Raw genomic sequence first — 24,501 nt, forward strand, 5'->3', positions numbered from 1 at the left:
GAATGAAGGGGAGGGTTTAAGGGCAGCAGGGATGTGTTTTGGCCACTGCAGAAAATAGGGACTGGACAATGCCAGATGGGTGGGCCTGCCTGTCAAGGTTCAGGCCCCAGGGTACTAGCTTGTTTCCTGGAATGACTGAATTAAACAGTTTCCAACCGACTGACCTTTTCATCAGATTTGCTGACGTGCATTCCCTTGAGTGAGCCCTCTTGTGCTATTTTGGGAAGATGCCAAACTTTTTTTTTTTTTTAAGCATGAAATGAGGTTTATCAAGAAGAGAAAGATAGGATTATATAGAGAGCAAGAGCAAGATCTAGCTTCACAGAGTAAAAGCAAGATACGTTTGCCACAGAATGGTGAACGGGCCACCTGTTGTAACAAAAAGGCCAAAGATGCCAAGCTTTTAATCTTCAGATAACTGCTCCTGAATGTCTGTTTTCATATTGCACTCAGGCATGAGACATTCAGCCACAGAGCTTTCCATATGAGTTGGGTAGGCAAGTAACTGAATATTCCAGGAACCAAAGAGAACTCTACTACCCGAGGGTCCACCCACCTCTGCCAATGCTACAGACTTTGAGCAGTTCCTATCTGGTGTTGACTTGGGTCTTTGTTCTTTTAGTTTTTGTTCAAAGATGAGTAATACCTGTTAACATTAATCTATTGTACATTTCAAAATAGTTAGAACAGAACAAGTCAAATTTTCCTAGTAAAAAGAGAAGATAAATATTTAAAGTTATAGATATGCAAATTGTCCTGATTTGATTATATGAATGTATCAAATTATCACATTTACCTCAAAAATATGTATATCTATTATGCATCAAGAAAAAATAAATAAAAATTCCAAAAAAGATAAGTAATATAAATAGTTCAAAATAAAAAGATAAAAGAAAGTAAACAGTAAAGAACAAGTTTCCTTGTCACCTTGACCCTCAATCACTCAGTTCTCTCCAGGAGGTTGTCACTGTCACCAATTTCGTTTGTATCCTTCCAGAAATAGTCTATGCACATACAATTGAATATTTACTGAAAGTTCAACCCATGAAGAAGTCTTTAAGAGAAAAGTAGGTCGTCCCAATTTAAACAGTCATATAAGGTTGATTCATTGCCTGAACACCATAATTACAATATAAACATGCACACAGACTAGCCTTAAAAATAAAAAATGCACAGATATAAAATAAAATGTTTGTCCATCAGAAAAAAACTAAATTAACCACATCCCAGCCTAATCCTAGCAGCAGAGCAGCTAGTTCTAGAAAAGGCTTTCAAAGGTCTCATGCAGTCAATATCTCTGTCTTGTAAAGTTGTGTGCAATTTCGTTTTTTTCTATGCTAACATATTACTTGAACGAGGAGAGGCAACATAGCTTACTCGGAAGAACAGGAGCTATGAAGAGCTGGGTTTGGATCCCAGCTCTTTCACTTAAAACAGCTATACTTCTGACAAGTTACAAATCCGAGCCTTTCTTTTTTCATGTGTAAATTTAATAATGTCTATATTAGGCATTGTGAGCATTAAATGAGACAAGATAATTCAAAGCACCTAGTTCAATGTGGCACGTGGCAGTCACTCCAGCAGTGGCGGCTGCTGCATCAGCGGTGGCCATTCGCAGTGCACTTCCCATGCACTTATACTGAGCAGATGACTAGTGAATCAGCTTCTCCAGTAACTTCCAAGCCCCCAGATTAGCTTGGAAAGGGTTTTTTTTTTCCTCCCTAGCTAGCTGACACCTTAATTTTGGGAAAACAATTTAACTGGGTTTTAGTTGAGGACATGGGCAAGAGGGGTACCCCATACAGTATTCCCACCCCCACCAAGGGTATGCTGAGGGCTAGGACTGAGCCTCAGGTGGGTTTCCCGTTCCCTTGCTCCCCTGCACAGCTGCCTCCCTCACGAGCTTTGGGGCAGCCCCAGGAGGGGACAGGCTGGGAGGGGTTGCAATGGCCCTTCACTTGGGCAGGACATCAGAGGTCTCAGATGCCAGCTTTCCATGGTGCGTCTGAATCTTTTTCACGACTATGGCTGGCTATGGAGCAGCTAGTGTGGCTGGAGGAGCCAGAGCCCCCACTAGATCCAAAGCTGGGTTGGAGGGAGCTCAGGCCATAGTTGAGGCCAGAGCTTGTGAGGCCCCTGCAGGCCAACCAAGCCCGGCCCACCTGAGTAGCCACCGGTGGTCTTCATGTGGATTCTCATGTTCTGCATCCCAGACTCCAGCTGGCTCTCCTTGCCCTCCAGAAGCTTACAGCAGGTGGCAATCTTGATGTCCATGGCCAGCTGTATGTTTATCAGTTCCCGGTACTCACACAGCTGCTGCGCCATGTCCTGCTTGGCTCCTTGCAGAGCGGCCTCCAGCTCCACCAGCTTGGTGGCCTTAACAGCCAGCTCCCCAGGCAGCTTGGCATCCTCGGTGATGGCCTCCAGAGAAGCCCTCTGGCCTTTGAGGCCCTCAGCCTGCAGCCGCTGACATTCCAGTTCGTGTTGGAGATCTCCGTCTTCATGAGCCGCAGGTCTCCCTGTGCTTCCCAGCCAGTGTCTGCAGCTCTTCACACTTGATCGGGCGCATGCTGTCAGCCTCAGCCCCGCTGGGGTTGGCGACCTCCTCCTGGGCTTGAACCTTGGCGACGATGCTGTCCACGTCCAGGAAGCAGCTGTTCTCCATGGACAGGACCACAGATGTGTCCAAGATCTGGAACTGCAGCTTATGGATCGCCTCTTCATACAGCGGCCTGGGGAAGTTGATCTCGTCAGTCAGCCCCTCCAAGTGAGACTCCAGCTCTACCTTGCTCATGTAAGCTTCGTCCAGATCCTCCTCCTTCTTCTTCTTCTTCTTCTTTTTTTTTTTTTTTGAGACAAAGTCTCACTCTGTTGCCTGGGCTAGAGCGCCGTGGCATCAGCCTAGCCCACAGCAACCTCAAACTCCTGGGCTCAAGCGATCCTTCTGCCTCAGCCTCCCTAGTAGCTGGGACTACAGGCATGTGCCACCATATCCAGCTAATTTTTTTCTATATACCTTTTTAGTTGTCCATATAATTTCTTTCTATTTTTAGTAGAGATGGGATCTCGCTCTTGCTCAGGCTGTTCTCGAACTCCTGACCTCGAGTGATCCTCCTGCCTTGACCTCCCAGAGTGCTAGGATTACAGGCGTGAGCCACCACATCCAGCCTAACATATTTATTTTAAATTCATTTAAAAAGAGCAATAATAAACTCATAACATGTTAACATAAGTAACATTTTTGTGGAAAATAACTAACTTTTCCAAAACAAACAAAAAAATGTATCGAGAAGAGTGACATTGTGTTACATTTTGGCAAAATTCCTTAACATCTAGCTTAATACAAGATAAATGAATTTTCATAATGCTCCTGCATTCAATCTGTTGTGATGCTGTTTTGGATGAAGTATAGAAAGAAAATTCAACCTCACCAGATTCAGTTAGAAAAGACCTGCTGGGAGAATCTTAGGGACTCCCCAGGGGTCCTTGGACCACACTGCCCAGAGTCTGATTTATTTATTCCCTGAAGACTTTAAGCACCTTGAGGGCAGAGAATATTTCTTCTTGGGTGAGTCACTGAATCTAGACAGTCTTCACTTGGAAGGTGTGATAAAATGTTTTGGACAGATTGACTGATAGAGGGAGCTATTGGCCAATAATAGCCCACGAATATGATACTGAGATATTAACTTTTCTCATTTCACAGAGGATGAAATTGACAGATTTAGAGAGAATTGGTGCTGAAGAGTTATAGCCCTGCACTTCCTAACATTTCTTCTCAAATAGGCTGCCTAGGAGGTGTCAAAGGTTAGATACTTTACTTAAAGGGATCAATTTAAGAGAAAATATTTTCATTTATTTAAGAAATGGGAAAGAATTCACAATTGCTAAAAACTGGAAGCAACCCAAATGTCCAGCATGGATAAATGAATAAACAAAATGTGGTATATACATATGTGGAATACTATTCAGCCTGAAATGGAAAGAAATTCTGACACATGCACAACATGGATGAACCTTAAGGACATTATGCTAATTGAAATAAGCCAGTCATAAAAGGACAAATGCTGTATGATTCTATGTACAGGAGTTACCAAGAGTAGTCAAACTCATAAGAGACAGAAGGTAGAATGGTAGTTGCCAAAGGATGGAGGGGGGAAAATGGAAGGTGGTTGTTCGATGGATACGAAAAAGTTCTGGAGAGTGGCTGTACAACAATGTGAATACACTTAACTGTACACTTAAAAATGGCTAAGATGGTAAATTTTATGTCACATGTATTTTACCACTATTAAAAAGAAAGAAATAGGAAATTAGGAGTGAACTTCTTTGTAATTTCATTCTGGTTAATCTCACCCTTTCTTAACTATTCAATTCAGTTGCACAATTATTTATTGAATACATTTTATGTATAACCTATACTGCTCCAGAAACAAAGATCAGTTAAATGGTGCCTGTTTTCAAGGAGTTTGTCCTCTAGTACAGGGTTGGTAAAGATACATACACAATTACAAGGCCAAAGAGATGTGCTAACAGGATGAAACGGGTCTTGGAGAAGGCAGTGCTTGGACTGGAACTTAAGGACCATAGGATTTCCGTTGGGGCTAAGTTTTGGGAGAGCAGTATAAGAACAAAGGAGACCAACTAGTTTCCTACATTGCTGGCCAGGTAAAGGCTCAGAATCACGTTTGAAGAGTTGGCACAGATATTAAAGATTACTGGTCTGACTTCTCATTTAATTCAGGAGTCCATTTACTTAATGAAGAAAGAAATCAGGAGATCATGAAATGTGGCTACTGTAAGGAAACCACGATCCACAGTAAAGCACATTGGATTTAGTTTATAGATTTGCTTTCTAGCTTGCTTTTGACTGTAAGCTTTATCAAGCTCCTTAACTTCTCTGAGAACTGGCTTCCTCCTCTGTTCCAAGCCTGTCTCATACCATAATAAACGTGTGAAAATTCTCAGCAAGCATTAGAAACTATGTTTATCTTCTCCTTACTATTCTAATTCCCACTCTTCCACGCTCAGCTGAGGACTAGCTGGCATGGAAAGTCACACACGATCATCCACTCTACCTTCACACTGCACTGAGTGGCCTGTTTGCAAAGCCATGTGCTCCCCAGATTGTGAACTCCCTGAGGGGTGTCTGATTGGCTTTTGTAACCTCAGGACCCGGCACAGTGCACGAGATATACAGTAGTGCAGTAGTTAAGAGCACTGGCCTCGAAAATAAGATCATTAGGCGTCAAATCCTGGCCCTGCCATTTACTGTGGGCAAGATCCTTAACCTCCTCCCTGGGTCTCAGTTTCAACTGCAAAGTGGGGATAATAATCAGAAGCACCTCATCGGCTGTAGGGAGAAGTTCAGGAGCGCATGCATTTAAAGTTCAGGGCCCAGTGCCTGACACACAGGAAGTCAGAATAGTAAATTACTATTACTAAGTTCTCTACCTATGTCTGTTGCATAAAAAGTAGCTAACGTTGTAAATAACTACACTCCTTGCCGAGCCCCTGATGCCTGGACCCTCGGCCATGGGGTTAGCGCACCCACCCTCAGCTACTCTAGCCTTGAGACAAGCCAGGTGAGGGCGCGGCTCCGTCTCCGCGCCCCCGGGGGCGGAGCCCGGCACGCCGGTCACGTGGGGCGCGGGAGGCGGGGCTATGCTCACGCTGGTCACGCGACCCGGCGTTGACACTTCCGGGTGGGACCAAAGTGAGGCGGCGGGGCAGAGTCTGGCAGCTTCGGCGCAACCATGGCGTATCACGGCCTCACGGTGCCACTCATCGTGATGAGCGTGTTCTGGGGCTTCGTCGGCTTCTTTGTGCCTTGGTTCATCCCCAAAGGCCCTAACCGGGGGTAAGTGCGCGAGGCCCGCCTGGGGAGGGACGCGCGGGGAGGACAGGGCAGGCCTGGGCGGGGAAGGGGGCGACCCCAGCCCTGGTCAGAGAACCTTGCGCTGCTGCACCTGCACCCCGCACTCCAGGGCCGGGCCCCTGGCCGGGGAGCTCCCTGGCGTCCTCAGCGCAGCAGCTTCGGTGTTGCCGGCCCGAGCGTGAGGAGGGTGACCTTTGGCGGATCCTTTTTGGAAATGAATTTTAGGGAATTTATTCTCATCGTAGTCCTGGGTGGGGAGGGAGCAGTTAGAATCCAAGGGAAATTGGGGTTCGTCCTTAGTCGACTTTCGCCCCTTTAGCCCTGCCTTCCACGTACTTGAGGCCTCGTTTGCCTGAACTTTAAAGAAAAGGATCTGGTAAATAAAACAGAATTGTCCTCTGCCTCCCACGCTGTCGCAGTTGCGAACACAATAAGCTTGTTCATCAACGTTGAGCCCAGGCCTTGCATCTGGTGGGCGCCAGGAGGTAGTTGGGGCCTGATCTAAAGCGAGATGAATTGCCAAAGAGCAGGAGGTATTGTTTAGAAACCCCTGCGTCATACCTTTTGGAGGGTGCTCCGGCTCTTCTGTGAATGTAACAAGTGCTTAGAATGATTGGCTGAAAAGACTTCTTTTTTCAGACTTCTTTGTTGAATAGAGCTTTGTCTATTTTGGAAGTAAACTTTAATTGTAGTATAAAATAGAGCCTTATCTTCAAGGGAGCCTTGGAACACCTTTCTGGTTCCCCTTTTGCTTTTTAGTCATCGTTTTCCTCAGCTCAAGATCATGTGGGGTGAAACAGACTGAAGTTTGTCAGAAACACCATCTCTTACTTTATTCCTTGAAACTAATTTGGTGGCTTTGTAGTGCCTGGTTTCACAGTACCTTGTATGCACAGTAGGAGCTCAGTGAATATCTGTTGAGTGGTTAGTTCTATTGCCTTTATTAAAGGAAAGTAAATTTTATTACTTCCTTAATATTTTGTGACCTGAACCCCTTCTGCTCCCTGGAATAGACTTGTTTTATGCTTGTTACTTCTATTAGCCTAAAAATAAATCATAAATCTTTTTAAGAAGGAAAAATGGCGAAATTCTATCATTTGTAAGCATCGGGTCCCACCTCCCTTATAACACCAGTTATATAGGGTCATCTCTCCAGCCTATAGTAGTTGATGTATGGTGTCAGAATTCTGGAATTATTAAAGCAATTTGTATTAACCAAATTTAATTAGACTTGTTTTTCCTACTGGAGTTACAGAACTACAAAGTGCTTCTTTGTTGTGTTTATACCTTCAGTTATTTCATTCTGGCTTTCATACTCAAAAAGCATTTATTAATGTGCTAGTACCACTGATGACCATTCCTTCCCTGAATACAACCGTCCCCCATGTGATGCCACTGCTATTTCCAGAGTAATGAAACCCCTCATGTTTCTACTCAGTTTCTAGCCCCAGTGTCATGATTCAGGTATTTGACCTGCTGGTGATACACAATCATGTGTTGCTTAAGGAAAGGGATACACTGTGAGAAATGCATTGTTAGGGTTTTTTGTGTGAACGTCCTGGAGTGCGCTTACACAAACCTAGATGGAATAGCCTACTACACACCTAAGCTGTGTGATATAGCCTATTGCTCCTAGGCTACGAACCTGTACATCATGTTCCTGTCTTAAATACTGTAGGCAATTTTAACACAACGGTAAATATTTGTGTATCTAAACATACCGAAAACCAGAAAAGGTACAGTAAAAATACAGTATGTAAAGATAAAAAGTGGTACACCTGTATAGGACACTTACCATGAATGGAGATTGTAGGACTGGAAGTTGCTCTGGGTGAGTCAGTGAGTGAGCAGTGAATGAACGTGAAGGCCTAGGACGTTACTGCTGTAGACTTTATAAACACCACACACTTAGGCTACACTAAATTTATTTAAAAAATTTTCATTCTTTAGTAATAAATTAACCTTAGCTTACTATAACTTTTTTACTTTATAAATTTATAATTTTTTAAACTTTTTGACTCTTTTGTAGTAACATTTGGCTTAAAACACATTGTAGAGCTACACGAAAATATTTTCTCTCTTTATATTTTTATTCTATGAGCTTTTTCCTATTAAAATTTTTTTCTTAAACTTTTTTTGAGACAGAGTCTTGTTCTGTCATCTGGGCTAGGGTACAGTGGCGTCATCAAGCTCACTGCAACCTCAAACTCCTGGGCTCAAGCAATCTCCTGAGTAGCTGGGCACCACCACAGCTGGCTAATTTTTCTATTTTTTGTAGAGACGGGGTCTTACTCTTGCTCAGGCTGGTCTTGAACTCCTGGCCTCTAGTGATTCTCCTGCCTCAGCCTGGTTTTTTGTTTTGTTTTGTTTTTTAACTTTTAAACTTTTTTATTAAAAACTAAGACACAGGCCAGGTGCAGTGGCTCACATTTGTAATCCTAGCTCTCTGTTCCCCAAAAAAACCCCAAAAAACAAGAAACAAAACTGGGACACAAACAGGTACATTAGCCTAGGCCTACTCAGGGTCAGGATCATCAAGATGTCAGTAGGTGATCAGAATTTTTCAGCTCCATTATAATCTTATGGGACCACCTATAGTACATGCAGTCAGTTGTTGATTGAAAGGTCACTGTGTGGCACTTGACTGTATTATCTGGTTCCAGTTCACAGCCTTCACTGCCATCCTGTATTTCCTGCTCTTGGCAGGATTGAGCAGGTTCTGAAACACGGTGTCTCCTAGGAGTTACTGAATTATGCCCTGAGGAACACTGCTCCTAGGTGGATGATCCCTGTGACCTTCAATAATGTAAACTCTTCCGTGTTCCTGTTTCCTCCTTTTAAAATGGAAATATTAGTACTGAATTAGTACTAGTTCCCCTTTACCTTCTGAAAATACTTCAGATCAAATTTTTTTCTAAATAGATGAAGGAGCTGAACTGTTCAAAGCTGCGGTTCCCAATCCCTGGGCCTCTGACCGGCACTGGTCCGTGGCCTGCACAGCAGGAGGGGAGCAGCTGGTGGGAAGCTTCATCTGTATTCACAGCGGCTCCCCATTGCTTGCATCACCACCTGAGCTCCATACTGCCCACCCCCACCCCCAGTCTGTGGAAAAACCGTCTTCCCTGAAACCGGGCCCTGGTGCCAAAAAGGTTGGGGACCACTGGCTTAAAGGACTGTGGTGAATTTTTAATACAAGAGATCGTTTCTGATTTGAGGGATTAAAAACATCTTCATGAGGGAGATAAAGGAAAGGAACTATGTGAGAAGGGAAGAAGGGAGAAAAACAAACAAGACTATGATGTTAAATTCTCTTCCTGCACACCAGATGCTGAGAATTGGGTGGTTAGGAGGCTGTAGAACCTGATGAGGCAGGGAGAAGAAAGGGCAGAAGGGAGAGCTCTCCCAAATCTAGGGATAAGCTAAAGCAATCCCGCCTGCTCTTTCATTCTTTGCAACTGAAAAAGGGCTGGATAAAATCAGGCCTGTGCCTGGAATCAGCTTTCCTGACTATTCTTGTTTTTCATGATTTCCTTCTGCTCTGTGTAGGAATCCACAGATTCTCTAAAAGCTTCAAGTGTTTTCACAGTGGCTCCCTCCCCAGTAGCCGTGGGGAGGAGGATGGGATAGAGCACAGGGACAAGTTTGCCAGGAAAAGCAGAGAAACCAGGTGGGGGAATTTCAGCTGGCACAGGGATGAGCGTGCCAGCTCTGCTTTATTCTTGAACGTTTTCAGGCATGTGGAAAAGTAGAAAGAGCAGTGCAGCGAGCGCCCGCTTACTACGCCCTGGGTTCAGTAATTGTCAATGTAGTCTCATGTTTGCTTTTTCTGTGACTGTGTTTAATTTTGCTGAGCCATTTGAAAGCAAATGCAGTCACTGTGGCATTTCACCCCTCCTCAGCATGCAGCTCCTAAGGAGAAGCACATTAGGAGCTGATGTTTTAATGAGGGGGCTTTTATGTGAAACTATTAATACAATATTAAGCGGGTAATACAAAGGAGGCTCAGCTGTTCCAGCTCTCTGAGATGGTCTTTGGGAGAAGAGAGAAGACAGGGAAGAGGTTCCAGCCTAGGGCACAGAATGGGGGAAGATGATCAAAGCTTGGATTGAGAATCACAACATGATGTGTGTTGGGGGTACAGTGTGGGCACCTGCCTTCAGGAATGAAGAATTATGTTTGCAAGTAGGCGGAGGTGAGGAGGAGGAGTGGAGGGAATGGATTACAAGTGAGGAGCTGGACTCGATTCTGTAGGTCTTCAAACATTTTTATTGTGTAACTGTTACAATTTTTAAGCATAAATCCCCATACATATTTATGTATTATAGCTATAACGTATAATTATATATTTTGAAGATTATGACAATTCTTCCTACCTGAACTGTTGCCAGCCTTACCCAGTTGGATTATTGTAATTCTCCCAACTGATTTATCTGCTTTTCCTTTTGCCCTTCTCCCAATCTATTTCATCCCAGAGATCCTGTTAGAATTTGGATCAGATTTTGTCAGTCCTCTCCTCACATCCCTCCAAATAAGTTCCCTTTTCACTAAGAGTAAAAGCTTTTCAGAGTTAAATTCGTTTCAGAGGCTCCCTGGTACCTCTCTGACCTCACCTCCTACTAGGCTCCCTGTGCTCTGCTTAGGCCACACAGGCCTCCTTCCACTTTGAACACCAGGCATCCTCGCAGCTCATGCCTTCCTGTTTGCTGTTCCCCTGCCTGGAACACTGCCTTGCCTCCTCCTGTAGGTCTGCACTCACCTGCCACCTCCTGAGCACGGCCTCTCTGATTATCCTCTTTAAAACTGCACTGTACCTTCCAACTCTCTGTGTACTCTGTCTTCCTTTCTTGCTTTATTTTCCTCCCTCAGCACTTACTGACCATTCGGCATACTAATGATAGGTAGGTAGATAATCCTTGTTTATTGTTCATCTTGTTGTCTGTCTCTCCTTAAACTTCACAAGACAGGGGTTTTTATCTGCTCTTTCCACCCAGAGCCTGGTGCATACTGGGCCCTTAGTGAAAATCTGCTGAATGAATGAATGTGCCAATGTATTAACCACAGAAAGCACACACACACAACTTCTAAAGGATGAGTTAAAAATAAATATAAATAAAAACACGAGTTCTGATATTTGCTTCCCAGGTTCTAGGAGATAGTTTTGCTCTCTCCTAGAGGTGTGGACACCTCTCTTTGGAAACCAGATGATTGGGTTCCATTGAAAGGTCTTTAGCTGGAGAGAGATGTAATCAAAGGAATATTTTAGAGAGATTTTTTCCTGGTGGTTGTGGATGGAATGAGAGGGAAGGAAGAAAGTGTTGAATCTGCTAGGCAAACGTGGTGAATTTTGTTGCTAACAGTGGGAATGGGAAGGAGGAAATCCACATGCGGGGAGACGCTTCAGAGGACGAATCCATTGTACTTGGTGACTGTGAGGCTGTAGAGGAGGCATGAGCAAAAGTCGATCGGTGGGAGGCTGGCTGGCTGGGTGCAAATGGCAGAGCTGCCTCTGGGAAGTAGGAGATTTAGAAGGGGAGCTTTTGGAAAGAGAAGTGGGAAGAGAATATCATGAACTTGGTTTTAGAAATGTTGAAATTCTGCTAATGAAAGATCCAAGTTTAACTTTCAGACATGAATGGAGATGGGGAGAGGTCAACTCTAGAGTCATGTTTTTAGAAGGGCAGTGTTATTTCATTGCAGAGAATACTACCAAATATGGTAGTTACTTGGTGTCGAATCTAATTGTTGCTGTAGCCTTTTCTGTTCAGTGTCAGACAAATTTGGATTGGACATTCATGCTAATGGCATGAATACATATCCCTTTAAATACAAATGTTTAATTATGTACTTAAGCTTCTACCACGTGAAGCCTGAGGCACACTGTAGTCTACTGGTTGTTTGAACAGATTCAGATCCATTTTCTTGGTGCACTATACGTGCCAGTTTGGTAATTTGGGAAGGGGATTTAAACCATTCTGCAGTGTCTGCATAGTTTGGTAGTTATCTAATGACATTTGCATTTTTTTTTAGAGTTATCATCACCATGTTGGTGACCTGTTCAGTTTGCTGTTATCTCTTGTAAGTATTGTCTGTTGTAAGTAGTGTTTTCCTAAAACAATCAATTTTTCTTAGTAATTGTAATGTGTGCAATTTACCCATTTGTTTCATTGGAGCTTGTCCCTCATGTAATATCTAGAAATAGTGTCCTAAAATAGAAAATACTGCACTTTTCGTATGCTCAGCGTATTTACATAGAACTGCACAGATGCTCCATCCTTTTGGGAATACAAGTGCAATTGGCATGAATTTAAAGCTTATAATTAGTTGGAAATTATAACTGTAGTACTTTGTATTTTATTATTGTGAAGTATTTAGGGCTACTCCTTTCACTTAAATATTTCACTATGAAGCTAATGAAGGCATTCTTTATTATGACTTATTTATCTGAGTAGAAGCTGAGCTAGAATTATAATCAAGTAGAGTAAGGATAATTTTTTTCAATAATTTATTGTAAATTATATCAAAGTATAATAACCAGCGTATATTTGAATAGATCAGAAAGTTTATATAAGCTATTGAATGAAAACTATTTTGGGATATATAAGGTAATTTCTTTCCTCAACATATATTTTTTTGAATATGGTTCTTTATCCTCATGAATACCAGAAATGGCAGAACTGCAGTTGAACTACAGTCATGTGTTGCTTAACGACAGATAAACATTCTGAGAAATGTACCGTTAGGCAATTTCATCACTGTGCAAACGGCATAGATGGTATAACCTATTGTACACCCCTAGGCTATATGGTGTAGCCTGTTGTTTCTAGGCTGCAAACCTATATAGCATCCTACTGCCCTGAGTACTGTAGGCAATTGTAATATAATAGTAAATATTTGTATATCTAAACACTGCTAAACAAAAAGATGCAGTAAAAATACGGTGTTATAATCTTATGGGACCACCATATCTTATGATGGTCATATAGATGATCATATATGCCATCCATTGTTGACCAGAAAACATTGTTATGTGGCACGTGACTACATTTTAAAGATGTTTTCAACTCTTATCTACATTCTCCTCTTCCCTGAAGAATATGGAATGAGTCAAGCCCCTAAGTAAAAAAAACACCTGAGTATTAATCAGTCTGTGGAGCAGATAACCAGTTCAGAGTATCAAAGACCTTAGGCTTTTTTTTTTTTTTAAGTTGAAATATAGATCACATGCCACTTTAGTGATAACTCTTTTAGGGATTCCTTTTTAGAGTTTAGAACCAGTGATTCTGTTTTCTTGAAGAAAGCTTTCTAATTTCCTGAGACTTCAGTGACATGGGAAGTATTGGTGTTGCCCCAGTGTTGTTTAGTGCCCATGAGGGAGGAAGCAGCAGTTCCAGTCCATCCTGTGGATGAAAGGCTGTGGTTCTCTGCCACCCTGAGTCTGTGGATGTCCAGCCTCCTGGGGCTTCTGCACTAAAGTTGTTCAAAGAAGTCTGTGGAGAAGAGCCAAATTCCAGTTCTGGGCATAGATCAAAATCCACCCCGATAAGAGTTATTGCCATGAATTTTGGCTGTCTGCCAATCATCTGGCTACTTTTTGGGGGGAGGTGGTAATTTATATTTTGATAGATTTAGGGGTACAAGTGGTTTTTCGTTACATGGATGAATTGTGTGGTGGTGATGTCTGGGTTTTTAGTGTATCCATCACCTGAATAGCGTACATCACACCCAATAAGTAGTTTTTCTTCCCTCATCCCCTTTCATCCTCCCTTCTGAATCTCTAGTGTCCATTGTACCACTCTATATGCCCTTGAGTACGCACGCATAGCTTAGCTCCCACTTACAAGTGAGAACACGCAGCATTTGATTTTCCATTCCTGTGTTATTTCCCTTAGGATAATGGCCTCCAGTTCCATCCAAGTTGTGTGAAAGACATTATTTCATCCTTTTTTATGGCTCATTAGTATTCCATGGTGTACCACATTTTCTTTATCCATTCCTTGGTTGATGGGCACTTAAGTTGGTTCCACGTCTTTGCAATTGTGAATTGTGCTGTGATAAACATATGATTGCAGGTATCTGTTTAATACAATAATTTCTTTTCCTTTGGGTAGAAACCAGCTCACTTGTGAAATGCAACTTTAGGTATTTAAAGCTGAATTATGTATTATAAAAGTTGTACTAAATGATGATGTCTGACTGCTTCAGCATGAAGGCTCACATGATGGGACTTTCTAAAATTTGTGTAAGTCTTTTTTTTTTCTGGTTAGAGAGGTAAAAGAGGCTTTTCAGGTGACAGGTTAGCCTACAGACTGAAGTCTGACAGGTAGTGGAGGGAATTCTTATGCTAGCTATGTTCAGCTCTGAAAAGTAAATGAGTGCAAATACATGTATTCTCAAGAACTTACAATTTTTTTTTTTTTTTTTTTGTGGAGACAGTCTCACTCTGTCACCTGGCCTAGAGTGCGGTGGCGTCAGCCCTAGCTCACAGCAACCCCAAACTCCTGGGCTCAAGTCATGCTCCTGCCTCAGCCTCCTGAGTAACTGGGACTACAGGCGTGCACTGCCATGCCCGGCTAATTTTTTCTATTTTTAGTAGAGATGGGGGTCTGGCTCTTGCTCAGGCTGGTCTTGAACTCCTCACCTCAAGCAATCCTCCTGCCTCAGCCTCTCAGAATGGTAGGATTACAAGTGTGAGCCACCGCACCTGGTCAGGAACTTATAATTTTGGTATAGGTGATTGAACATCAGCTTATCCTACTTAATTATCTATAGACATTGGAATAAGGGAGCTCTTTATCAGTGCGGGAGCAAGGATTAGTCTTGTGATTGCAAAGGCCTTTGCTTTTATGCTTTGAAGATCTCTACAATGTGAACAGTAAGGTTGTTGGTGGTATTTTTTGTTTGTTTTGTGAGATAGGATCTTGCTCCATCTCCCTGGGTAGAGTGCAGCGGCATCATTGTAGCTCACTGCAACCTCAAACTCCCTGAGCTCCGGCGAGCCTCCTGTTTCAGCCTCCCGAGTAGCTATGACCACAGGTGTGCGCCACCTCACCCAGCTAATTTTTCTGTTTTTTCTTCCTCAGGCTGGGTCTCAAACTCGTGTCCTTAAGCTGTCCTCCCACTTTGGCCTCCCAAAGGGCTAGGATTACAGCCATGAGCCACTGCACATGACCTGGTGGTGGTATTTTTTAAAAGAGAAAATTATTGTGCAGAGGAATGACTAACTGGAGATTAAACCAAAACAGGAAAAAAATATTTTGTGACTTCCTGGTTCTCCATAGTCTTTGAAATGTGGTTAGTTTTCATAATAGTCCCTTTAAAACAAACAAACAAAAAAACCTTTCCAATCAATCACATGCCTCCTATTTTCATTTTCAAGTGTGAAATGAATAATTGCACTCAGTTGGAAATTACTTCACTTTGAATTTTAGTGACTTAATTGCGAACTATCCGTGAGCCCTTGCCTTTTGCTGTCTAGACTTTATTCCGTTTATTCCTTTGTTCCCAAGTGCTGGTGAATGCTCTGTTGACAGTGGATCAGTACTGTCAGTGTGTATTAATAAAGGTGGTACACGGTGCCCTAACATTAGATAATTCTCGAGGCCATTTTATGGGGAAATGAGCTACGTAGTATTGATTTTATGAAATCGTTTTCTTTTCTTTCTTTGAAGCCTGATTATATATCCTATTTAGCAAGATATCTGCATGAAAAAAATGGATGGAATTCAAACCCCAAATATTTTGCGTACCTTATTCCACAGAGGAATGAGATTCTATAACAAAAAAAATACTAAAATTCAAAGGAAACTTCTGTTTGGCAGTAGTTATGTTTTCTTAAAAATATTCCTTTTGAAGTAAGGCACACCCAAAAAGACTTTGACTTTCCTAAACAAAGTCATGTTTTGAAATACATTCATGGACTTTTAAATTGCCTTCTGTTTGTGGTGGTGTTTTTCTCTTGCCAGTTTGTTCTTGTTTAAGGTTTGTTCCTTGGGGCGCAACTTGTTTGAGTTCAGTATAAATCAGTTTTCTTCCAGTGGAAGCGAGTTTCTATTAATAGTTTATCAAAGGAAAATATGAATGTTATAACTGGATCCCTTTTGAGGCACAAGATTACTTTTCTCTCTTAAGCATACAGTTCTATTAAGTGACTATCCTATACTTTTTTCTGGTCTTAGGTTAATTTTTAATGTGCAGTTGTGTTGTAACTTACCCAGAGTCACAAAACTTACATCTTCAGGGGAAATTAGAAATTTAGTGTTGTAGTGTGAAGATACAGTTGCTTCTCAGAAAATGTGCCATGTCTTTAACACTTGACTAATTGTAAATCTCACCAGTGTACTGATACAGGAAAAGAAATATTGACTAAGAGTCAGGAGACCTTGGTTCTTTTAGGCTAAAGAATACTTCGCCTGATTACACTGTAGGGTTTTAAATGAGATGCTATGTGTAAAAACTTTTAACAGAGGACAGTAAAAATGAAAAGTAATATTACTAGTGATTTTTAAAAACAAATTATTTTAATTCAAAGAACTGTGTTATTTGTAAGTACAATTTGCTTACAGGGCTGGTATCGCAGTGGGCCTTATTAGAGTTCATTCACTCAATGTATATTTATTTAGAGTCCGCCAAGTATCAGGCACTTAATCTGGGCTCTGGAGCCACGTGGAGCAGTGAATGAACAAAACAGATAACCTTCCTGTCCTCTTTAGTAGGGAGAAACAGTGAACAAATAAAGAGCCAAAGAGGCCTAATCACTCCCCTTACAACCCCTCATTCACTTCCCAAACAGGCTCCCCTCCACTTCCCACATGAGATTCCCCCTCACTCACCCTTCAGACCCCCAGTGCTGCCCATCCACGCAAGGATTGCACAGCCCATGGGAGCTCTGCCTCACAAGTCCAGGAATTGGCAAATCCATAGCTGAGCTCAGCCTCCCTCACTGGCCTTTTTGGGTCCTGACTCTAGAGCCAGTTTAGGCACAGGACATAATCACCCCCCAGGGACCAGGGTGCTTCCACTTTGGTTTCCAAACCAAAAAGCTGGTTGGTTTTAGGACTACTTTTTACTATAGCATGTATTTCTTTCTTAAGTGTTTATCTCTTAGCTGTTTGTTTGTTTGTTTGTTTGTTTATTTAAGAGACAAGGTCTTGCTCTGTCACCAAAGCTGGAGTGTAGTGGCACAATTATAGCTCACTGTCATCTCGAACTCCTGGGCTCAGCAATCCTCCTGCCTCAGCCTCCTGAGTAGCTAGGACTACAAGCATGCGCCACCACACCTGGCTAATTTTTAAATTTTTTGTAGAGACAGGGTCTCGCTATGTTGCTCAGGCTGGTCTTGTTCTCCTGGCCTCAAGTGATCCTCCCACTTCGGCCTCCCAAAGTCCTAGGATTTCAGGCTTGAGTCACCACATCCAGTATGTTTTTGAACTTTTAAAACCTACTGTATTCTCTTTATGAAAGAATAGAGACTAGGATGATGAACCTTCATTTGCCTGTCACCCACCTTCAAAAATGGTCAACTCATGGCCAATCTTGTTTCATCCCCACACTGTCCCCCACACCCTGGATTATTTAGAAGCAAATCCCAGACATATCAGTTCATCTGTAAATATTTCAATATGTATCTCTAAAATATATTCACTTTTTTCATGTATAACCACAATACTATTGTGTCCAGCAAAGTTAATACCTTTATGTCACCAAATATCCTATCATATTTAAATTTGCCTAATTGTCTCATTATTTATTTTACAGTTTGCTTAAATCAAGGTCCACATAAAGACCATACATAGCAATTGATGGATATGTCTCTTAAATTTCTCTATATAGGCTTCTTCTCCACATCTTTTTCTTTTTTCTTGGGAATTTTAATAGAAAAATTGGGTTGTTTGTCCCATAGTTTTCCCATAGTCTGGTCTTGTTAATTGCACATTCATGGTGTTGTTTAACACGTTCTTCTGTATTTCCTATGAATTGGTGGTCGTATCTAGAGGCTAGATCAGATTCAGCTTCAATTTTTTGGCAAGTCTCCTTCCTAAGTGGTGTTTAGTACTTCCATCAGGGGGTAGTACGTAATGTCTGATTTTTCCTTATATTGTTTGCAGTCATTGGTGATATTTTATTTCTATAATTTCTTGTTCATTCATTAGCTAGAATACATCCATAAATAGAGATTTACTTCATCAACTATTTGGTTATCCAAATAACTAAAAAATAATTAATAAAGGAAAGTTAGGATATAAGTGTAATTTTCCCTTCATTTACCAATTTTCAAAATAACAAATTGATTCCCTAGCATCTTCTCCAACGGTGAACGTTTTTTGTTTTATGTTAGTTTCATTATGGCTTTACACACTTAAATATATTTGATGTATTGCAATCCAGTGTAATTAATAGCCTTGTCGATGGTCAAAAATGGAGATAAGCAAAGATATAAGACTTGCTGAACTTACTCCGTATATGTATTCCCTGTTATTAGGCAAGCACTTGTACTTGAAGGCTTTATGCAATAGCTTGGCAGTGGAGAGGGTTTTTGATAGTTTGGCATGACTGCTTCCAAAGGCTGCAGGCGCTAGAATGGTAGGAGTCATGCGTTATTTTTGGTTTTTTCTTTTGTTTCGTTTTCCAAATACAGATACGCAGTTTTTGTTGTAGCAACCTTTGAAAAGACTTTCCCTTTCTCCATTAAATTGCTTTGGCATTTTTGTCCAGAATTATTTGACCAAAGTATATGAATCTGTTTCTCGACTGTCTCTTCTGTTCATTGATCTCTTTGTGTAGCCTTACAATAATACCACAGTGTCTTGAATATTGCAGCTTTATACTGCAATCAGAAACTGTGAGTCCTCCGTCTTTGTGCCTCAAGATTATTTTGGCTATTTTAAAATAGCCAAATACATTTTAAAATCAGCTCACCAAGTTTCTGCAAAGAAGCTTATTGGGGTCTTAACTGGAATTGTGTTGAATATGTAGATAGATGTGGACAGAACTGGCATTTTAATGGTGTCGAGTCTCCTAATCTCAATGGTATCTCTATTTCTAATCTCAGACTCTTTCTCCATTTATTTAGGTTTGCTTTTGTTTCTGTTTGCGATGTTTTATAATTTTTGGTGTAGAGGTCTTGTATGTCTCTTGTTAAGTATATTCCCAAGTATTTTTTGTAGTTTTTTTAGTACTGTTTAATGAAGTAGTTAGGGATTTATCAATTTTGTTAATCTTTTCAAACAATCAGAATTTTAGCTTTGTAACTTTTCTCTATTTTTGTGTCCATTTGATTGACATTGACATCTGTTCTTCATTATTTCCTTCCTTTTCCTAACTTTAGGTTTAATATACTCTTTTCTAGCATAAGCATTTTAATGGAGTAAAATTCCCTCTAAGCACGGCTTGAGCTGCATCCCACAAATTTTGATATGGTGTTTTTTCATTTTATTCAGTTGGAAATATTTTCTAATTTCTCTTGTAATTTCTTAGACTAACTGGTTATTCAGAATTGTGGTGTTTAATTTCTAAATATCTGATGCTTTTTTAAGGATATTTTATTGTTAATTTATTTATTATTTAATTCCATGTGGTCAGAAGATATACTCTGTAAGATTTCAGCCTTTTGAAATTGGGACTTATTTTATGACCCATGTTGATGGTCATTTCATGTACACTTGAAAAGAATGTATATTCTGCCGTTGTTAGTTGTAGCATTCTATAAATATCAAGTCAAGATGATTCAAATCTTCTGCATCCTTAGTGACTTTTTTTTTTTGGTCTACTACTATTCATTACTAAAAGAGGGATGCTAAAAATTACCAGCTATGATTGTGGATTTTTCTATTTCTCTTTTTAATTCTGTCCATTTTTGCTTTACGTATTTTGAAGCTCTGTTATCAGGCACATACACATTTATGATTGTTATGTCTTTCTGATAATTTGATACTTCTATCACTATAAAATATCCGTTTTTATCTCTGGTGATGTTCCTTGACTTGCTTTTACTTTGGTATTAATAATCCTACTACCTTTCTTATGCTCATTTGTTTGCAGAAAGGATTTACATTGCTTCTGCCAGGTGAAGGCCATTACCAGTTCAGTATTAATAAAAATCTTGATATTTGGGTTTTTAGGCTATCCTGGTATTGCAAATTCAACTTGCAAACCTTCATGAAGGCCAGTTCTCAGTGGTCTTCTTCCTTCTTGTTTCTTAGGTTTGAGACAGTTGATTTTTCTAGGATTCCTGTTGAGTTCTGTGTGATTTATCCTTAATTGAAGACAGAACCCTTTGGTCCCAGCTACTTGGGAGACTGAGGCAGGAGGATCACTTAATCCTAGGAGTTTGAGGTTGCAGTGAGCTATGATGATGCCACTGCACTCTAGCCTGGGCAATCATAGAGTGAGACCCTGTCTCAAAAAAAAAAAAAAGAAAGAAAGAAAGAAAGAAAGATAATATCCCGTTGGGGTCCCAGCTTTTGGAAGGGAGAAGCTTTTATTAGACAATACTCTGAGTGGGCTCTGGGCCTAATTTACTGTTTCCCATGCCCTGTGAAATCTGAAAACAAATGCTCAAATTCATCTCTTCGTATATACTCTCAAAGTGTGGAAACAACTTACAGTCAGTCACTTCACCTTCCTCTCTGGGTACTTGCCTTTACTTGGTTTTTTGGCCTGAGAATTGCTTACATTTCTCTTGTGGATACGGTTGGCTGTTTGTTTATAGGAGAAGGGAGACCTGGATATCTGGCCCAGCGTGTTATTACCTACTATATGGAAAAGTTTATTTTTCTTTAGTCTGACTTCATCATCTTTTTCTTCATAATTTGGCAGATAAGAGGACTGTTAATAGACTGAGCTGGGAAGTCTGGAGTGATTCTTGAAGAATAGAGATTAAAAATAAGAGATATTTCTAGTTTAGAACCCTGGCAAAAATAGGGCATATTCCCACGGTAGTGAAATGGACGTAGTTTGGCATGAGGTTAATCCAAAACATTGATGACTTTTCATCTGGAGCTTGGGATCCTTTTCCCAGTTCTCACAGCTGTGCTAGAATTCAGTTCCATGTGGTTGTGGAGCTGGGGTCCCTGTTTCCTTGCTGGCTGTTAGTTGGGGCCACTCTCAGCTCCTGGAGGCCACTCGCATTCCTGGCCATGTGGCCCCTCCATTTCGTGTATCTGGAATTCAAATCTAACCCTGTCTAATACTGAATCTGGCACTTTGTAGTAGCATCTAATGATGTTGCTACCCTTGAAAGTGTTTGTGTCATTGGATCGGGATGAGAGAATTTGACAGAGGTCATTTTAGTGAAGCTAGGGCAAATCACTTTCCTACATTTCTGCTGTCTCTTAAGGAGCCCACCAACAGAGGTCACTTCTATCATGGCCCGGGCTGGAGGGACAGTGGATCAGAAGAGAGGTGCTATCTGGACTTCCCCATTCCAACAGGGAAGCTGACACCGCTCAATCTGTGTGTCACCGGGAAGTAACCACGCTTTTGTTCCTGTTCTTATATCTGAATATGGAACAAAAGAACAAAGCAGGATTTGAGAGAGCTGGGTATGCCTTTTGTGTGGTGAGGGCATATTTTATGCTTGGAGAATTCTAATACCAAGAGCTGAGCTCATGATAAGTGGCCAGGGAGTGCTTGTAGAATGAGAGCACCCATGCATATCTCTAGCAAAGCATACTCCACTCCTGGCCTTGGTTTGCCTCTCACAGCTCATGAATCCCTCCAGGTTGGCCCCTCAACCGATTCCTCTCTGCATCCTCAGAGCCTGCCAGGGAACGTGGCCGTGGTAGATGGTTGTGGGATAAATGAAGAACCAACCCCTAGGCTGCTTGATTTGTTTTACCCTTAATACCCTATAGAAGCAGCCTGGTATAACAGGACTCAGGAGTCCTGGGTTCCCCGTTCCAGCTCCATCACTGATTTGCTGTGGGGTTATTAATAAGGTTACTAGGACTTAATTTCCTCATCTTTAAAATGTGGAACATGGACTTGCCTTCCATTCCAGCTCTGCAGTTCTCTGAAACACGTTACTGCACCGTAGCTGCCTCAAATCTCAGATTGGTTATTAGACTGGCCTTTAGGTTATGAGGACATGTGGAACAGTTTGGACAAACTTGAAAGGTACATTTAGTTCCTTTTCTTGTACACATGAAGTAATAGATTCATTGGAATATGATCTCTTTCTCCACCCACTTCCCTCAATTCAGAGTGGATTTTTTTTCTTTTTCCAGTTGTCTTCATGTTTATCAGCTTTAAAGGGAAATTTTAAATCAGAAGGTAGTCAGAAGGGCAGGCACAGAGCTCAGCTGGTTAAAGGGGGGGGGGAAATTCCTCTGTGAAATTTCGAATGAACTGGCCTGAACTGTTTCCCAAGGAATTTTCTTGAACTGTGGTTTGTTGGGGTTTTTAAAGTTGAGGGGTTTTTTTTGCTTTATTTGAAACATTAAAAATATTATATGAAATTAAATTCAAAAAAGTTTCTCAATACGGACCTTAGCAAGCAAAGTGGTCTTCATTCTTGCATCTGGATGTTTATTCTTTACCGCAGGTACCACAGGCTTGTGTTTTACTTAATCAATATTCGGTGGATGGATTCTCATTTTCTTAATCCCCATACAGTTTAGATTTAGCTAAATTAATGCCTCCTGAAATGTTCTTAGTTAAAATATTCCACAGAGTCACTTTTTGTAATGGAAACAGTAATCTGATCTGGTTTCTGGTCAGGTGCAGCAGCAGGACCTACTGCTTCCTGATTAGTATTGTGACAATAGGCCAATCACTTACCTTCTCTCTGCCTCAGCTTCTTTAACTGTGTGGTGTGAGAATTAAATGAAAGGTTATATGTATAGTTGTATTATTGTGAAATATATATTTGGTCTTAGTTCCCTTTTCCGGGTATATAACTCCTAAAATTTTTGGAATCTCCAAAGTGATATCTTTGTGTATGCTAATGAGTTGACTGATGACTGGAAGCCCCTGTGTAGCTCCAGGTTGGGGGCTGGTTACCAGAAAGACCAAGGCAGGATTAGAGGGTTGGGACTTTCAGCCCTACCCTCATCCTCTGGGGAGGAGAGAAGGGCTGAAGGTTAAATTGATCATCAGTGGCCAGTGGTTTAATCAGTCATGCATATGTAATGAAGCCTCCATAAAAATCCAAAAGGACAGGGTTCAGAGAGCTTCTGGATTGCTGAACACATGGAGGTTCTGTGAGGGTGGCCTGCTAGGTAGGGCATGGAAGCTCCCCATACCTCCCCCTGTGCACCTCTTCATTGTATTTTTTTGTAATATCCTTTATAATAAACCAGAAAGTGTGTTTCTGGTTTTCTCCTGAGTTCTGTGAGCAGCTCTGGCAAATTAAGTAAACCCAAGGAGGGGGTCAGGGATCCCCAGTTTATAGCTGGTAGGTCAGAAGCATGGGTAAAACAACCTGGGACTTGCAATCAGCATTGGAAATGGGAGGCATTCTGTGGGACTGAGCCTGTCACCCTGTGGGATCTGATGCTGTCTCCAGATCGTGTCACAATTGAGTTAGAGCATTGGACCCCAACCTTTTTGGCACCAGGGACTGGTTTCATGGAAGACAGTTTTTCCACAGACCGGGAGTAGAGGAGTGTCTGGGGGGGGGGTGGTTTTGTGATGATTCAAGCACATTACATTTATTGTACACTTTATTATTACGTTGTCATTTGCCATTCACTGATAGGGTTTTGATATAAGTCTGCAAGCAAATGATATATTGTGGTCTCTGTGTAGTCAAACCTCTCTCCTAATGATAATCTGTATTTGAAGCTGCTCCCCAGTGCTAGCATCACTGCCTCAGCTCCACCTCAGATCATCAGGCATTAAATTCTCATAAGGAGCAGGAAACCTAGATCCCTTGAGTGTGCAGGTTACGGGAGGGTTCGTGCTCCTATGAGACTCTAATGCCACCACTGATCTGCCAGGAGGTGGGGCTCAGGCAGTGATGTGAACAGTGGAGAGTGGCTGTAAATACAGATGAAGCTTCACTGGCTCACTACTCACCGCCTGCTGTGTGGCCCATTTCCTAATAGGCCACAGACCAGTACTGTTTGGTACTGTTCTGCGGCCTGGGGGTTGGGGACAACAGAATTAGAAGACAGACACCCAGCTGGTATCCACTGCAGAATTGATTGCTTGCTTGTTGGTGGCAAGAGATCCCCACACATTTGGTCACACAGTCTTCGATGTTGATTATTGTGGTGTGAGAGCAGAAGAAAAACAGTTTGTTTTTTCCACTCTCATCGGTATTTTTTAAGAGAGTTCTCCACCTTCTCCGGGCAAGAGAACAACTCCTATACATCCTAAAAAGTGCTGGAAGGTGACTTTTTATTTCATCCTGCACATTCTTGGTTATGGAAGGAGACAGGGACTAGTTTAGCTTCTAACATATTTTGTTTTGTACTTCTAAACATTGGCGAGTTATCTCAGTCTCTTACAAAAGTGTTTTTTTTTCAGGCAGCTTGTGTTGCCTTCTGGGATTGGGGAAATCCTGGGTTTGTGTGGAATTTTCCATGACACTTAGCTCTGCACCGTTAGTGTTGACTGCAGTCACAGAGCTTTTCAGGGTTTCTGCCTGTGCTCCTCTCCGCCTCCTTTCTTATAGTGACAAA

General features: G+C 41.6%; 1 protein-coding gene and 1 pseudogene across 1 annotated transcript in view; one reads left to right on the plus strand and one right to left on the minus strand.

Moving 5' to 3' along the window:
* Positions 1–1,954: 1,954 nt before the first annotated feature.
* Positions 1,955–2,806, minus strand: LOC123637951 (annotated as a pseudogene).
* Positions 2,807–5,674: 2,868 nt separating this feature from the next.
* Positions 5,675–24,501, plus strand: part of ATP6V0E1 (ATPase H+ transporting V0 subunit e1) — a 31,691-nt gene continuing 12,864 nt past the window's right edge. Inside the window, exons 1-2 of the mRNA XM_045551162.1 lie at positions 5,675–5,860; positions 11,906–11,953. Coding sequence (XP_045407118.1) covers positions 5,757–5,860; positions 11,906–11,953 — 152 coding nt within the window. The 5' untranslated portion in view covers positions 5,675–5,756. The remainder of the gene's footprint in view (positions 5,861–11,905; positions 11,954–24,501) is intronic.

Source organism: Lemur catta, chromosome 5 (genome assembly GCF_020740605.2).
Source record: "Lemur catta isolate mLemCat1 chromosome 5, mLemCat1.pri, whole genome shotgun sequence".
NCBI lineage: Eukaryota > Metazoa > Chordata > Mammalia > Primates > Lemuridae > Lemur > Lemur catta.